This window comes from Sander lucioperca, chromosome 10 (genome assembly GCF_008315115.2).
Source record: "Sander lucioperca isolate FBNREF2018 chromosome 10, SLUC_FBN_1.2, whole genome shotgun sequence".
Taxonomy (NCBI): domain Eukaryota; kingdom Metazoa; phylum Chordata; class Actinopteri; order Perciformes; family Percidae; genus Sander; species Sander lucioperca.
Window position 1 is genome coordinate 36,258,877 of NC_050182.1, and position 16,884 is coordinate 36,275,760.

At 38.3% G+C, this 16,884-nt stretch overlaps 1 protein-coding gene across 2 annotated transcripts in view; it reads left to right on the forward strand.

Moving 5' to 3' along the window:
- Positions 1-16,884, forward strand: part of LOC116035353 (zinc finger protein 236) — a 63,598-nt gene that overhangs the window by 21,925 nt on the left and 24,789 nt on the right. For both annotated transcript variants that reach the window (XM_031278392.2, XM_031278391.2), the window contains exons 11-20: positions 402-605; positions 836-968; positions 2,659-2,919; positions 3,826-4,058; positions 5,168-5,269; positions 10,480-10,622; positions 10,838-10,941; positions 14,598-14,749; positions 15,271-15,447; positions 15,870-16,176. In XM_031278392.2, the coding sequence (XP_031134252.1) occupies positions 402-605; positions 836-968; positions 2,659-2,919; positions 3,826-4,058; positions 5,168-5,269; positions 10,480-10,622; positions 10,838-10,941; positions 14,598-14,749; positions 15,271-15,447; positions 15,870-16,176 (1,816 nt within the window). The remainder of the gene's footprint in view (positions 1-401; positions 606-835; positions 969-2,658; positions 2,920-3,825; positions 4,059-5,167; positions 5,270-10,479; positions 10,623-10,837; positions 10,942-14,597; positions 14,750-15,270; positions 15,448-15,869; positions 16,177-16,884) is intronic.

Sequence of the window (16,884 nt, forward strand, 5' to 3'; positions counted from 1 at the left end):
TTGTTATGTGTTAGCTCCAAGCTAAGGCTTTTGATAGATATGTTCTCAGCTGTTTTTCTAAGGCTTTGTGCTTATACAGGTCCATATCTGTCACTTTTCCTTGTGCTGTAAATGGGTTTCATTTACATATATATTGTCTCCTGCTAACTGAAAGGCTTTGTAACCTTTTGTAGACAAAAATTAAATAAAATGATATGAGCTTGATTACATTTTTGGTTTATGTGTGAGTTTCATATTCATTTAGATTGGTTTAAGCGTAGTGGATTCTGATATATTTTGTATAATTTGTAGCTTATTTTTTAGAATATTTTGCTGTTTGTATTAAAGGACATATGGCAGAATAAGTCTAATTCTCTAAATACTAATTCTCCAAAAGTTCTGTTTTTCCCCACTTTTCCTAGGTGTACGTCCTTTCCCCTGCCCTCACTGTGACAAGATATTTCGTACATCCGGCCACAGGAAAACACACATTGCTTCTCACTTCAAAAGCTTGCAGCAGAAGAAGCACAAGTTTCCACGGAAAACCAACAAAGCCAAAGTGTCCAAGAGTAACCTACCTCTGTCTGATATCCCCCTGCAGGAACCCATCCTCATCACTGACTTTGGTAAGAGCATGTGTTAACAGGCACATTCATACACATGGGGTGGTGTGGCATCTGTGTTCATGATTGTAAACATACTGTACACATACTTTTTCAGTTGTCCTGGGGATGAAGTAGAATTCATTGTTCAGTTGCTGTTCGTTAATGTTTCTTTGTGTGCTGCGTGGCTCTGCACAAAATGAAATGTCTTTTTACATAGAACATGTGTTGCTTCTTCACATGTTGCTTAACAGGCCTCATCCCATCCCAAAACCCCCGCTTGGCTTTCCAACAATACCTTGAGGTGGTGGGCAGTGACCGGCCATACAAGTGCCAGTTCTGTAGTAAGGCATACAAGAAATCCAGCCATCTGAAACAGCATGTCAGGTAAAGCTTCTTTATGACACTGCAATTCCAGTACAGAATGTAGAAGAATTGAAGCAATGTGACTTTTTGAGGGTCAATACAAGTATTTTCTGATTTAATGTGCTGATAGTTGATGCACTTCCTTCATATACAGTACATCATATTGAATGGAATATTTTTCCTGAGAGACAAGATACGAGGTGATGGAGAATGGTGTCCTTTTCCACACAGTGGTATTGAATGTTGTGTTAACTATATGACTTTGTGGAAGCATTTACACAGAGAATAAAAGTGGCACAAGGATATAGCCTTGGGAAGCATCACATATCAGTGGGGCCACCAAAGAGGGGCATAACCAACAACTACTGGTACTATTTGACAAGTAGGACTTAAACAAGTCAAAGGAATAATTGCTAACCCCTGTTTTTGTGGTTATTTATTGTCCCCAGAGGATGAACCCTACTGATTGTGATGACACCTTTTCATCTTTCACTTTTCCCAGGCCACAATTTGTCCTTGAATATTTGGCCAAGAGAAGGAAAGTTTACCATTATGGAGTCTCTCTCCATCGATGTTTAACAGAGAATGAATTAATCTGTACTATTGGGAGATTCATGGAGAATCTTCATAATCGCTTCTAAATGGTTCTTAGAAATTAAGCCTAAATAATCATGTCAGAGAACTGCCGAGAACAGTGTTCAGCTTGGCAAGTTTACTTTCTGGAATGAGTTTGATGTGTTAAAAAATAACCAAGGTGGGATGAAATTAAATGTGAGACAGAAGAGGGTGAGAAAAAAGAGTAGTTAGCAGGTGGATAGAGGAGAAGCAGCCAGGTGGTGTTCAGCATTGGCCAGGCAAGAACAACCCCAATTTCCCATTACACAATAATCGTTAAATCAACCTATTTATATACTGTTATTCCCATTATTGCAAATCCAATACTGCAATTAAAGGTCGCTTAGAGACATCTACCTTAACATCACTGGCTCTTTTCAATACCTGACATGAAACTTTTTTTACAAGGTGTTTTTTAAACTAACTTTGAAATACCCATGTCAATCATGAATACAACAGAATATTTAAACAGTAGCACTAGAATGATAAATAGCCTGATAACTCAGCTCTGACCTATGTATCTCTGTTGAATTTTCTAGCCTTTACATTATGAAAGTCCTCCATCATTTGTCTTCCTTTCAATATTGAGAGGTTAATCTAAATATTGGCACTGTCAACCCTGCAGTGCCTTCAGATTGCTGCGCCTCTCCATTCACCTTTTGTTAGTAGCACATTGAGATTAATGGCTTGCATCTCAAACAAAGGATCCATATCTGTCACTAGTGACAGTTCCCTTGATTCACTTATTAACCTGGAACTGCAACTTTAATAAAAAGCCAGGGGATATGTTTCAAATTGGCCAAGTAATAAATTGTTGCGACGGTTCGCTTAAAACCAGCATAGTAACTTTCCGCCTTGCTCGGAAGAGGTAACGACGTTTTCTGTTCCTTTTGATTATACTCATTGGGATAAAATGTTATGTTTTCAGTACATAATATTACCACCATTTTAAATCACTTGGAAATGTCATCATTTGGCAGTAGCATTTATATTAACATGCTACATCATTACTCGTTGTGTCCCACTCAAAACTAAATACTGAAACTGCAGTTTCATGTCTAACTAGCTTAGTGTTGCTATCCTTTTATCATCCCAGGTCTCATACAGGAGAAAGGCCCTACAAGTGTTTGCAGTGCAGTCGGGGTTTCGCCTCCTCGGGAGTCCTCAAGGCTCACATCAGGACCCACTCAGGCCTCAAAGCTTACAAGTGTCTGATGTGCGACACCACGTTCACCACCAGCGGCAGCCTGCGACGCCACATGACCACCCACAGTGACCTGCGACCTTACATGTGCCCCTACTGCCAGAAGACCTTCAAGTCATCGCCCAACTGCAGGAAGCACATGAAGACACACAGGTCTGGGCTTTGTCTGCGTGTTTGTTCATGGCTGCGTTCGTTTGTTCTTTTGTACACTTTACTTTGTACTGTACTTAGGAGCATCAGATAGGTAGTGACAAGGAAGTTGTAAACCCACAAAAATGTCCAAGTAAAAAATATAATTACACATAGGGCTGGGAAATATATCGATATTATATCGATATACGAGAATAGATATTGTCTTAAATTTTTGGATATTATTATATCCTGATATGACATATAAGTGTTGTATTTTCCTGGTTTTAAAGGCTGCATTATAATAAAGTGATGGATGGACTGTTCTAGCTGTTTTATTATTTGCCTTTACTAGGGCTGCACGATATGAGTAAAATATGCGATAACTTTGTTGAAGATAACGATATTACTTGCGATAAACAGATATTATAGTGTACTCAGTTCTGCATTTCTGCTGCTTTCAGTATTCTGCTAATATACAACACATTGCTTGTTGAATTTAAAACAAATGAAAGGAAATAATTTCCAACATTATTTTATTGAACAAATTGAACATTGAATTGAATATAAAAGATATGACACGAAAGAATGACAGTAACATTTGAATGTGCACAACACAACAAATCTCGGAGTATCTTTCGCAATATGTCACAGCCTTTCGCGATGTGTTTATTGCGGCAGTTGATATTGCGATAATGATTAAAAAAATATATGTTGTGCAGCCCTAGCCTTTACCTACTTAGTCATTATATCCACATTACTGATGATTATTTATAAAAAACTCGCATTGTGTAAATGTTTTGTGAAAGCACCGATAGTCAACCCTACAATCTCGCTATTGTGATATTGTTTTTTCTCCATATCGCCCAGCTCTAATTACACACTAATATATAAAATCTAAGTCCTGTCTTTCTTGTTCTGCCATACCAGGTATGAGCTGGCCCAGCAGCTGCAGCCCCAGTCAACAGATGACCCGTTAGGAGGGGGCACTGTGGCCCATGATATGCAGGTGGAAATAGAGGGAGATTCCCTCCAGCAACCATCTGCTACCTCTGCAGAGCAGCAAAGTATGCTGGGACTGGGCCAGACAGAGGTTGTGAATGGAAGTCAACAAGTGACATTGGAGGCACCCCTGACTGACCAACCCCTTGTACAAGGAGAAGGTAAGCTGCAGTGGCACATCATAAATGGATTACTGAACAGGCCTACCGGGTATAGGGCCAGGGTCCCTGGACCAGAGCGTCTGTATGGATGAACTGTTTAGATTTCTTTGTTGGAAAGTCAAACAAATGTCTACAAAGAGACACAAAAGGACTACAAATGGGTGCAAAATGACTGTGAGGAGACAGAAAATGACGACAAAGAGACACACATTACCACAGAGATGCGAACTTATCGAAACTTAAAAACATTTTTTTAGGTCAAAAAGAAAGAGAGAAATTGGAGAAAAATATGTTGCAATTTTGTTGCAATGAAAATTTCTGGCTTTTGAAAAAAATTTCAAATAATGGAAACCTCTCAATCCACTCTGCAGCGTGATCAATCTCTCCATGGTCTATCTGTCAGTGTGTTCAGTATAAACTATAACACTCCAGTTTCCGAAAAATATGACTGAATACTCTACCCTCCAGTGGAGCTTCAGCACTTTAAGGAGAGTAATAACATGGCATGGCTGTAATCTCCAAAGACCAGGACCCGGTCTCTGAAAATAGAGTTCATCACTGTCCTTCAGAACCAAGCAGATCACTGAAAACTTTTCCACAATTCACTTTTTGTTTCCAGTTTAGAATTGGCTTTTCTTAAACTACCTCAGTTTAAAAATGCATGTCTTGTGGTCAGGTTCAGTACTCCTGACCTCAGCTATCTATATTTGATGACATTTTAATAGTGTATAGACTGTAATTTACCCTCCATACAAAGGTTTAAAGGAGGAGACAAGTCCATAGAATGTAGTATTTTCATATTGTTCCCAAAAGCAGCACACCCATAAGCTACACCTAATCTGTAGTTAATATAAGCAATTCTTTGTACACACAAGAAACTGTTTATATGTATAAGTGACCCGTGGAAGTGCAGTGGGCAAACACCAACAAAGATGGAGACAAAAATAACAACAAGACCAGAACAGTTTCACTTTAAGTCCACAGTACTTTTTTTGTTTAACCTGAACTAGATGCAGAACAGTCAAGATGTCCTCTCTATCCATCTTTGTCTTCGTGAGTATCAAACTAATCTGTTGTATTGCTCTGCATCTCTTTCTCTGTGGCGACAGACTCATATGTGACTACCCAGCATGCTTTGCCTCAGAATATCAGCCAGTTTGAGTCACCAGCACTTCCTCAGCCTGCTTTTGACCAGCAAGCTCTAACGCAAGGTACAAACACACACACCTTCTGTCTCACCCATTTCACTCATGTAGGCTTTTCCATTCAGTTTTCAAACTATTATGTCCGTAATGCATGAAAATACACTATTGAGTGTCAATCAATCAATCAATCAACCAATCAATTTACTTGTCATGCGAAATAATTTAGGATACAATTTAAGTAAAATGTGATCCTGTCAGTTCCTTCAATTTATGCATTAAACACAGTTATAATAATAACAATATATGTGTAATAAGGGCTGTTTCTGATTGAAAATTGATTGATTATTAGTAATAATGAGCTGTAGCAAGTCACTTATCATTTCAGTAATTGCCCTGCAGTGTTTTACAGCTGTAAGAGTTAAATTATTGTGCTGTATGCAAATGTTGGCCTCAAGAAATCCACCTTGGTAATAACATTTTTCACTTAGGATTATCGTTAAAAAGAAATAAATCAAACAGAAACATTGATGATAGAATAAACTTTCTGTCGTCTGTCAGAGGAGACAGCAGCTGTTGGTTTTGGGGGAAAAGCCAGACTCGCAACAACTCAAACAGCAGTTAATTCAGTCGTAGAGAGATACAAGACATTTTCACAGATGGTACATGTACTATCTGCACGCTTTCGTCACTCTCCATTGTATAACTCTTAATCCAGTGTAGTGCTCTCAAACATATGGTTGCTACTTTACTTCCACCAACTAACTCACCAGTTTGTACCATTTGGATTCTGGTGAATCATAGTAGTGGGCAGATCTACCTTTTCCATTCTCTCAGGAGGCACTACAACCTTTTTATATGTCCAGAACAGACCTGGAATTTCATCATTTTTGGGACGAGGACCATGTGGCCCCGAGGCCCATCAAATTTGCAAGGGCACATGTGCCTGGGCTAGAGGACTCTTAAGCAGCTATTCCTATTTAACCACCAGTACACCTCTGCCATGTGTAAAGCATTATTACTAGGGCTGGGACCATATCCTTTTGTCCCGATTCGATTATTTCACGATACATGGGTGCCGATTCGATTTGTATTGTGATCTTTTCAATTATTGCAAGCATATACAGGCAAGTATTGCATTTTGTTTTGTTTTCTTTTTTTTTTGTTGCAGTATTTGAGATTTTCTTTTGCGTCTTTAACAAAAACAAAAGTTGAATAATACACTTCTAGAGACAATATATCATGAGACATTTCTAAAAACTAATTGTTTTCTAAAAAGAATGCACAACACATGTTGTCAGTCAGTCTGACATTTATTTCATTTGTAAAGAAGTACATAACATGGATTTTCTGCATTTTCTGCTTTCGGTCGGTTTTGCTGGAGGCGCATATGATGTCTTCAGTGGTACCGTATAAACACAAAATATAGTAAAAAAATATCGGTTCTGGGGAAAAGAATCAATTTTATAAATCGTAACAAAAAGAGTCACGATACATACATGAATAGATTTTTTTCCCACCCCTAATTATTAAGTTGTTTGTGATATAACTTGTAACATTGATCCCTGGGGTTCCATGTGGGGTTGTTTTGTAATTTGTAACTTACTGTCGTCTCACTTCTCTCAGTCTCACGTAAATTGCTGCACCTCTAAGTTCACAGGGGCACGTGCTGTGCTTAGCATGACGCTCACATACTGGGTCTGCAGTAGAGCTGCAAAGATTAATCGATTAGTTGTCAACTTTTAAATTAATCGCCAACTATTTTGATAATCGATTAGTCGGTTTGAGTAATTTTAAAAATTGTAAAAATTCTTTGATTCCAGCTTCTTTAATGTGAATATTTTCTAGTTTCTTCTCTCTTCTGTGACAGTAAACTGAATATGAGTTGTGGACAAAACAAGACATTTGAGGACGTCATGTTGGGCTTTTGGGACACACTGATCCACATTTTTCACCATTTTCTGACATTTTATAGACCAAACAACTAATTGAATAATCGAGAAAATGTTCAACAGATCAATCGACTATGAAAATAATTGTTAGTTGCAGCCCTAGTCTGCAGCCAAATGAATGGCTCTCAGACTGCCACAGAATGAATGGTTGCGTCTGAAATCGCATAATCAGTATGTATCATTCAACATACTTTTGTGTAAACAGTAGTGTGTATCTTTTCGGACGCACTAAGCTGTAACTTTCAACGTCACTTCCCGAGAGCCTCGTTGCCGTTAAAGAAGCGTAACCATGGTAACCCCTGCCGACCTCCGCTCTAGCGGCATCGCCAGATAATGCTTAAATTACCGAAAGAGGTTAATAACTAGACCAACAGTTGTGATTTTCAACGTCACTTCCTGAGAGCGTCCTTGCCGTTGACGACGCGTAACCATGGTAACCCCTGCCAAACTCCGCTCTAGCGGCATCGCCAGACAATGCTTAAATTGCTGAAAGAGGTGAATAACTAGACCAACAGTCGTTTAAATATGTAGAAATGTAAATAAGAGCGTTATTGACGTTACAGAGCTCCTTGGTTTCTGTCCGTTTGTCTGTTATGAATCTTGTCGTTACTACCGCATTGCATTGCTGGATATTTATGACAGCGTAGTGTCCAGTATTGCATACTGTAATATTTTACCGGAAATAGTATGCAAATTCGCACACTATTGGTTTTCAGACATACTAAAAAATCTCACATACTGTTTTTGTTTATGGAATTTCGGACACAGCCTATGAATAATGAACTCTTAGACTGCTTGAATACATTTATTGTAATTCGCTCTGGACAGGCACGTCTGCCACATGAATGTAATGTAATAATTTTATGAATCCTGAGAGGGGAAACTAGTGTGGTCGCCCATGCGTGCACAATAATAAATAACAAGCGATACACAAATCAGACAACTCACAGCATTATGCACAATATACTGCCACAATAATATAACACTTACACACAAACCCACACATACTCCAAGAGAATATTAGTGTGGCTCAGAAGCCCACCAAGCTACTAAATAAAAAAAAATTAAAAAAACAAGCACTATAAAAAAACAATATATGAATACAATCAATGTATTAATAAATAAAAAGCAGACCATAATTGATACACCTGAAAACAGAACCAGTAAATATGAAATAATTCAAAAGTCCCACAGCTGTGGAAACAAAAGACCAACACACCAAACAGGATGACATTCAAACTGAAGTATGGTCTTAACACTCATTCTGGTTCTTTTCTCAAACCAATAATCACTTATTATTATCACACATAATCATATGGGAATGAGCAGAAAAAAAACAATAAATATGGATACTTAAGTATTGATTATCGATCCAATAACTAGTTAGTTATATGTAGCATCTGCGCTACAGCAGTATTCAGAGCCTTTACTTAAGTAAAAGTACTAATACCACACTGTACAAATTCTCTGTTACAAGTAAAAGTCCTGCATTGAAAATGTAAAAGTATGAAAGTATCATCAGGAAAATGTACTTAAAGTATTAAAAGTAAAAGAAATCAATGCTGAAAAATCCTCACATTTTAGAAACTGGAAAAGATCAAAATAGTTCTGTCAGTCAACAAAGTGTTATAGGCCTGTATATTGTTGCGTAGTATTTTATAAACTACATGTGTTTTGTGTGCAAAAGTTTTAATTTATAAAGTAACTAGTAACTAAAGCTGTCAGATGAATGTAGTGGAGTAAAAAATACAATATTTCTCTCTTAAATGTAGTGGAGTTGAAGTAGAAAGTAGCATGAAAAGAAATATAAAGGACAAGCACCTAAAATTTGTACTCAAGTACAGTACTTGAGTAAATGTACTTAGTTTACATTCCAACACTGCTACAGTAGCAATCACATTGCTGACTGACAATATGTGAACACACTGTTAGGTTACAGTAACACTGAAGCAGCAGTTAAATGCTCTCTTGTCACTGGTCTTTCCAAATGCATTTATTAATGGCACTTAACAGCTTGTGGTCACATTAAATTATTTGTCTAGTGTGTTTTTTTTTTTTGTTACAGTTTATGCACAGATTTCTAACAATAACTTCTTATGTCTCGAGTCTCGAATGTTTTGCTCAGATCCGATTTTTCGCTTGGCTGTTCACAATACCTTTTAAAATGTGGCCTATATCGGATTCCGGTGTGAACTGTTTGCGGTTTCGAACTGACCCGCATGCGCAAAAGAACAATAACAATGAAATCAGACGCAGCACGCTGTTGCACTAACGTTAGGGAGGTTATGGAGGAAGTAAGCATTTTCACTTTTATTTCAAAATGTTTGTGTAATGGCAGCCGTAACATTAATGAGCATGCACTAATTAGGTCTAACACCTCACTCTCCCTCCATTGACTGCTCCATCACTGTTCTCCATTTTGTAGGCATAGTCAAGTTTTTAATTTTACTGTCTGTGTCTAGGGCTAACTCCCACCGGCGCATAATTGTGACAAAAGTCGCATTAAATCCACCTTGGTTGTTCACACTGCAGCCGCATTGAAAAAAATCAGACATGGGTCTGATTCAGGACCACATATGGAAGTGGTCTAAATCTGATTTGAAAAAATCTGATCTGCGCAAGATTTGAGTGTTCACACTACTTCTGAAGAGGTCTGACCTGGTCACTTGACCCCAAAAAACATCAGATTTGGGCCACTTTTGCCTGCAGTCTGAATGTAGCCTTAGACTCAAGGCTGTACATCATCTAACATCTTTCTGCTGCAGGATGTAATCCATAGGCTGGTCAGTAATCATTGCCAGCAGTTTCAATGAATGATGGTGTTGTGCTCACAGTTCAGTCATTTAAAATCAATAAAAGCCATTCTCCCTGCTGGCGAGCTAAGTTTCTGCATGTTGTTTTGCTGTTTTGTGCGGAAGTTGGATAAACACAAATGCGCACCTAGATTTCATAGTTTGGAATTATTATTTTTGCTGAGAGCAATATTTGTACTTTATTGACTTATCAACTGCTTTTGTGCTGAGTTGTAGTTCCACTTTTGCTGTGAAATGCTGTGGCATCAGGCATTCTGCCTCTTTAAGGCTTGGTGTTTGTATTCTAAATGTTTCCATTGCTTACAAAACTGCATTATATTATCTAGTATTTATACGTGTCATTGCAAAGTGTATTAGCCAAGAACTGTTGAACGATTATTCGATTAAAAAAATAACCTTTTTTTTTTTTTTTATTTATTTCTTGTAGAGCCAGCATTTTAGTCAGCCAATGCTAGTGCCTTTTAATGTGATCAATAACTCAAGAGACTGATTGTTCTCTGTTGGATCCCTTCAGGCTTCACCATCACTGAATCGAGCTACAATCAGTCTCAGTTCTCCACAGTCCAGCAGCTGCAGGATTCCAGCACCCTGGAGTCTCAGGCCCTGTCTTCCAGCTATCACCCCCCGAATCTGCTCCATGTTTCCAGTGCTGAGGTGGTGAGTCCTGAGCCTCCACGTGTGCCCTTATCCCTTTCCTACACGCACTTGGACTTTAATGCTCAGATTTAGAACGCTGATTTATTGAAGGACATGAGAGTGAAATCAATCAAACATAAGACACTTGAAACTAATAATGTCCTTGTAAATGTATTTCTCTATCTCTATCTGCATTAAGGTGAGTACATTTAGTTGATTTGTCTTTTTTAATCTAGACAAATGGGCTTCTTCAGCAGAGCAGTCAGGATGAGCTTCAACTGACCACTGAAACACAGGACTACCAGGAAGACAGCGAGGACAACAGCAAGAGAGCCTACAGGTTATTTCTTGTGTGTGTGTGTGTGTGTGTGTGTGCGTGTGTGCGTGTGTGCGTGCATGCGTGCGTGCCTGCTTGTATGAGTGATTCAGAAAGTGCTCCTTCCTATGTACTATAAAAGCAGCAGTACTGGTAATTAGAGCTAGGGCTGAGCACTATATCGACATTATATCGACATTGATATGTGAGGCTAGATATGGTCTTACATTTTGGATATCGTGATATGACACAAGTGTTGTCTTTTCCTGGTTTTAAAGGCTACATTACAGTAAAGTGATGTCATTTTCTGAACTTACTAGACTTACTAGCTGTTTTATTGTTTGCCTTTACCCACTTAGTCATTATGTCCACATTATTGGTGATTATTTATCAAAACCCTCATTGTGTTAATATTTTGTGAAAGCACCAATAGTCAACCCTACAATATCGCCGCAATATCGAAATATATAGATACAAAAATATTGTGATATTTGATTTTTTCCATATCACCCAGCTCTAATTAGAGCTTCAAGTTTTCTGGTTCTTCTGGTTCTTCCTTTTTTCATCTTTGCACACCTGCATTTCAATTTATAGCTTCTTTTCTTACAGATCATTTTAAACTCTGTCAGAATAGATTGAGGAGCCCGAAAGCACGATAACGTTATACGGTGGAGAGAGATAGAGTGACCGAAGAGAGAGAGCGCACAGTGGCGTTAGAACAAAGCCGTGACTCAGAGAAATAAAACGTGTTTTCGCCGATTCATCACTAGAAGTATAACCGTAGCAAGCATCTCACTATCACTAACTTTATCCACATTCACACATAGAGGAAAAAAAATTATATATCCAGTTACAAAAAGCCTGGCAGTCAGAAGTAGAACGGATACAACGAGATGTTGTCGTGGAGATGTTGCACCGTCTAAAAATGCAAACAGCCAGAGAAAATCTTACCTTGGTCCTCAAAGCGGCCGCTTCCAAGAGATTGACAGGAGATTGTGTGATTACGTGACAGAAAATGGAATGATGGGATGCCCATTACCAGAGCAGTCATTCAGCTGAAGGCCTTGGAAATATTTACCGTTAATTTAAATGTGACACTTTCATCTAAAAAGATATTGAAAATATTATTTTCTTTTAAAGATGTTAAAAACAACAGCCTACCTTGTGTTTTTATTAGAATTATTTTCAAATAAAATTATTTTCTTTATGAAAACAATATTTGGCTTTTATGAAGTATTTTCTCCAAAAAATTAGTCTTGAAAAGGGGGAAGGGGTCGTCTTATAATCAGGGTGATCTTATATTCGGACCAATACGGTACTTCAAGAAGTTTTTACCCATGTTTTTTAATAATGCTTTAATAATCTCTTACCAGCTACTACCCTTAGAAACTGTTATCTGAGATGCACCAGAGGGCTGAGTAATTTCATTTCTGTTTGCCAGTTTGCTGGCTTTTAGTTTCCTCTCAGTGTTTGCATTGTGTTTGTGAGCTCTGCAATATCCAAACAAATCTTTTCCAGGGCTTAAAGCAGATTAATGATAAGCATCACCTTAATACTGAGCCCGGGGAAATAATAGCCATTGTTTACAGCACTCACAATGACTGCCTTTAATAACTTTGCCTGCCTTTGTTATCAGCTTCTTTCATTTAAAACTTTTTCCCCAGATAAAGCAAAAGCATTTATAGACATGCCCCAGAGATACACTCACGGTTGACCAGGTATCAAAGGCATCTCCTCAATATGTTGTAATCACTGTTCCATCTATATATCAGGCCTGCCAACAACTATATAAACAACTTTGTGAAAAGTAGAAACTGAGTCACCTCCATGTTTTTATGAATTTCTTTTAATTCATTAATAGGATTTCACTAGAACGAAATAAATAACCTTAAGTCCTCTGCATCATCCGTAGTTGGATATTTACCTGATAGCCTGGATTTACCACAATTTGGAGAGGAACAGCAAAAACTATTTTCATCATTCTCACACGCTATGTTTTCCTCCCTGACATCAGCTTTATATTTAGGGCAGGTCTAGTGAGGGTGGATGGTAAACGGGGTTAAAAGTTCACAGGAAGAGAACGCATATACAGAGACACACAAGTTCAGAAAACTGACATCACTTAGATCTGACTTATGAGGAGAAACAAATTAGTCTGGTTTCTAATGATATCGGATATTGGGCCAATACTGAATCAAATAGCTGTATCGGCTATCTGTAAGAATGGGGCCCATCTATTCAATTATGTGTGTTAAGTATGTTTATATATTTTATACACTATATACTGGAATTTGGAATTCCTGTTTAAAAGTTGACTAATGCGATGCTGCATTTAAAAGGTTTACACTTGAATTGTTGTTCCTGTTAATTTTGAAGATTTTTTTACCAAGTTGCTGATACCTACCCATGCAACAAATAAACAACAAACAAAGCCTTAAACTGCCAGCTAGTTTGGGGACAGTGGACACTTGGCAGCAAAAGGCGCTGGTGTTTATGATGAGTGCCGGCCTCCTGAGTATTCAGTGTTTGTTTCGGGTCAACAAAGAGGCGAACCGGTCATTAGTGTAGTTTGGTTAAATATAAAAAAGTCTGTATAAAATAAGGGTAACACTTTACTTGAAGGTATCGACAAAATCGTGACATGACACTGTCATAACTATGACATGACACTGTCATGAACGTGTCATAAATGTTATAAACAAGTCATTAAGTGTCATTCGGTTTTTGTCATGAAAAGTTGACATTGCTTGGGTTGTCTTGATTATGACAACTTGACATTTATCAAAGTGACATTACCAGAAGTTGTCTTGGTCATGACAAGTTGACATTACATTTGTTTGGGATGTATTTGTCATGACAATTTGACATTAAATGTCTTTGGAGTGTCCTTATTAAGACAACTTGACATTAAACAGGATGACATTATGTCAAGTTGTCATGACAAATACATCTTCTGGTAATGTCATCCTGGTTAATGTCAAGTTTTCATTACAAAGACATCCCAAACAAATGTAATATCAACTTGTCATGACCAAGACAGCTTCTGGTAATGTCACTTTGTTTAATGTCAAGTTGTCATAATCAAGACAACCCAAACAATGTCAACTTGTCATGACAAAAACCGAATGACACTTAATGACAGAAGTCATAAACGTTTATGACTTGTTTATAATGTTTATGACACGTTCATGACAGTGTCATGTCATAGTTATGATTTTATATATATATATATGATTATGTCGATACCTTCAAGTAAAGTGTTACCAAAATAAGTCTCTTAATGTAATATATTGCATATAAGAAGTGTCCCTCTTGGTTTGTGGGCTGTTACGTAATCCTTGAAGAACGCAGATTTGTTTGAAAATTATGAAGGAAACATACTGACATTTGATTAACACACACATATAGAGTATGCATGCTGTGTTACTCTATCCTCTTTAGAAGATTTAAAAACTGCTGAACAGATAAAGAGCCAGTGATTTGACATTGAAAAAAAAATGGAAAGAAGGTGAATAGTGTGCCTCAGTGTCAGGACAACTTCTCTTTCTCCATTAAAAATAAACCACGCCCACTATTGGCCCAATGTGTTATGTTATGTGACTATTTAGTCTGGCAGTTTATCATCAAATTCTTTTCTGAGTGGTACTGTAAATAACAGCAACAATTATTTCCCTCTTCAGGTGCAGTTGGTGTAGTAAGGGCTTCAAAAAGTCGAGCCATCTGAAGCAGCACGTGCGCTCCCACACGGGGGAGAAACCATACAGATGTCATCTCTGTGGACGAGCTTTTGTATCAGCCGGAGTGCTGAAGTCCCACCTCAATACACACACAGGTGCGCTCCCTTTGTACCAGGTGCTGAGAAAAAAAATGTAATTAGATTTTCCAAACTGAAAGTCTTTAAAGGCCACGCACACTATTAAATATACCATATTCCACATTTCATTTGGAACATTCAAAGGATTAAAACCCGATTGGGACATTGTGATTAAAAATGGTATAACCTTATCTCCCAAAGCCAACTACACGGTTACAAATTAAAAAAGTTTTAAATGAAACTTGGAGCCACAGGTACACCATTGACTCCCGCAATCAATCATTGGCGTGTGCTGTGCAGTTCAAGATATGTGGAAAAAATAAAATGCAAGTTTTTTTTTTTAATGACTTTTAGCTAAGGACATAAGGTAAATAAGCAGTAATAAGAGAAAGTTATGCAAAGTTATCCAGTTTTATAATTTTTTTTATTTTATTTTTTTAATTTCTCTCGTAAAACCTTACTAAAGTTTTTTTAAATGGAAGTCCCTGAAACCTGCAGACAGCATGTGAAACCCTGCTTCTGTCATCTCTCGCTGACAGGAGTGAAGCCCTTTAAGTGTAATGTTTGCGACGCCTCATTCACCACCAATGGCAGCCTGAACCGCCACATGATCATCCACATCAAGTCTTTCAAATGCTCCATTTGTGACGAGAGCTTCAGGACCAGCCTGCTGTGTAAAAAGCATATGAAGAAGGAGCATGCTGTGGAGGAACAAAGTAAGGACGCCAAGACAACATTCGGCTGTTTCATTACATGACACTTAACGCACAGGGTATACACAGACTATACACAGGGTTATTCAAATTCCATTGAATTTCAAAGTTATAGGAAGGCTGTTTGAAAAGTTTAAAGACAAACAAAATTGCGTGGAATATGTGATTTTAAAAAGAATCTATCAGCGTGCCAACAGATTGATTTTTGTCTTTGAATCAATGGAGAGAAGGATCAACGCTGTTTGTACACCACTGTTTAAAAGATCTGAGCTTTCAAGTAACATTTGTGTGTCTGTGAAAATGATTTCCATATTTTTACTCTTGAAAATGTTTCAATTTGCACACATCTTCGCCTCAGTTTCGAGTTGCCTAGCATGAAACGAGACCCAAAGTCACATAGTGGTAATAGACCCCGATTCTCCCAGTTATAGGTCTGGAAAGTCAAGACGTTGATGAAGATGATGAAGAAGAAGAGGACGAGGACGGGGAGCAGAAGTCAAAGAGGAGGGGTTTGGAAATCATCACTTTCACCGAGGAGCAGGCGGCCGAGCTGGCAAAGGATCCTGGCGAGGAGGCCTCGGTGTCGGAGCGGATACTCGCCCAGTCAGCGGCGGAGAGGGATCGAATCAGCGAGATTAAAGACAAGGCCGTTGAACTGGAAACAGAACCCAAGTTTGCCAACTGTTGTAATTTCTGCCCCAAGAGCTTCAAGAAGCCCAGTGACCTCGTCAGGTAAATATCACACCTGTTATATCGTCTTTTAGGAGAAACGTGTCAGCTGACGCAGAGATTGAATACAACGAATATACTACATACTGTATGTTCATTGCTATACGCTCGCTTAAAGGTGCAGTAAGCGCTGCTGCGCAAAGATTGTTGATATTTGAACACAATTGCTAAACCCCTGCCCCCCTTTAGAAGCTCCGCCCCCCAGATTCACGGACAGATAACTACTGGCCGGCACATTCACATGCTGCCTACCCTTAACTGTTGCTGATTAGCTGGAATTGTGTTTTGTGGCTTGTGCACTCCTTTGTTTGTTTTCCATTTACACAGGCAGGGCTGTGTATTAACATCAGGGTTTTTTTTCCCAGGGCACACAGAAAATAGAGAGCTAGGTGACCGTGAGGAGGTATTCGCTGAATTTGACAAAAAAGTGTATTGGATTAACATCACGTACTATACCTTTTTAAAAGGGAATTCTAGTATTTTTCAACCTGGGGTTATTCTGTTAATTGTAGCCTTTCTGTATATGGCTTACGATAACTTTGCGTCCACCACCTTCATTTTAGAGGTTGAGGAAACGTGGACAAGCAGTTTCAGTGTCCTAAAGCTTTTCAGATACACTTACAGTTTACACAAACCATTTCAAATGTCTCTGAGTCAGTGAGAAAGTAAACACAGTAATTATCCCCCACATTAGCTATTGCAGCTAACTGT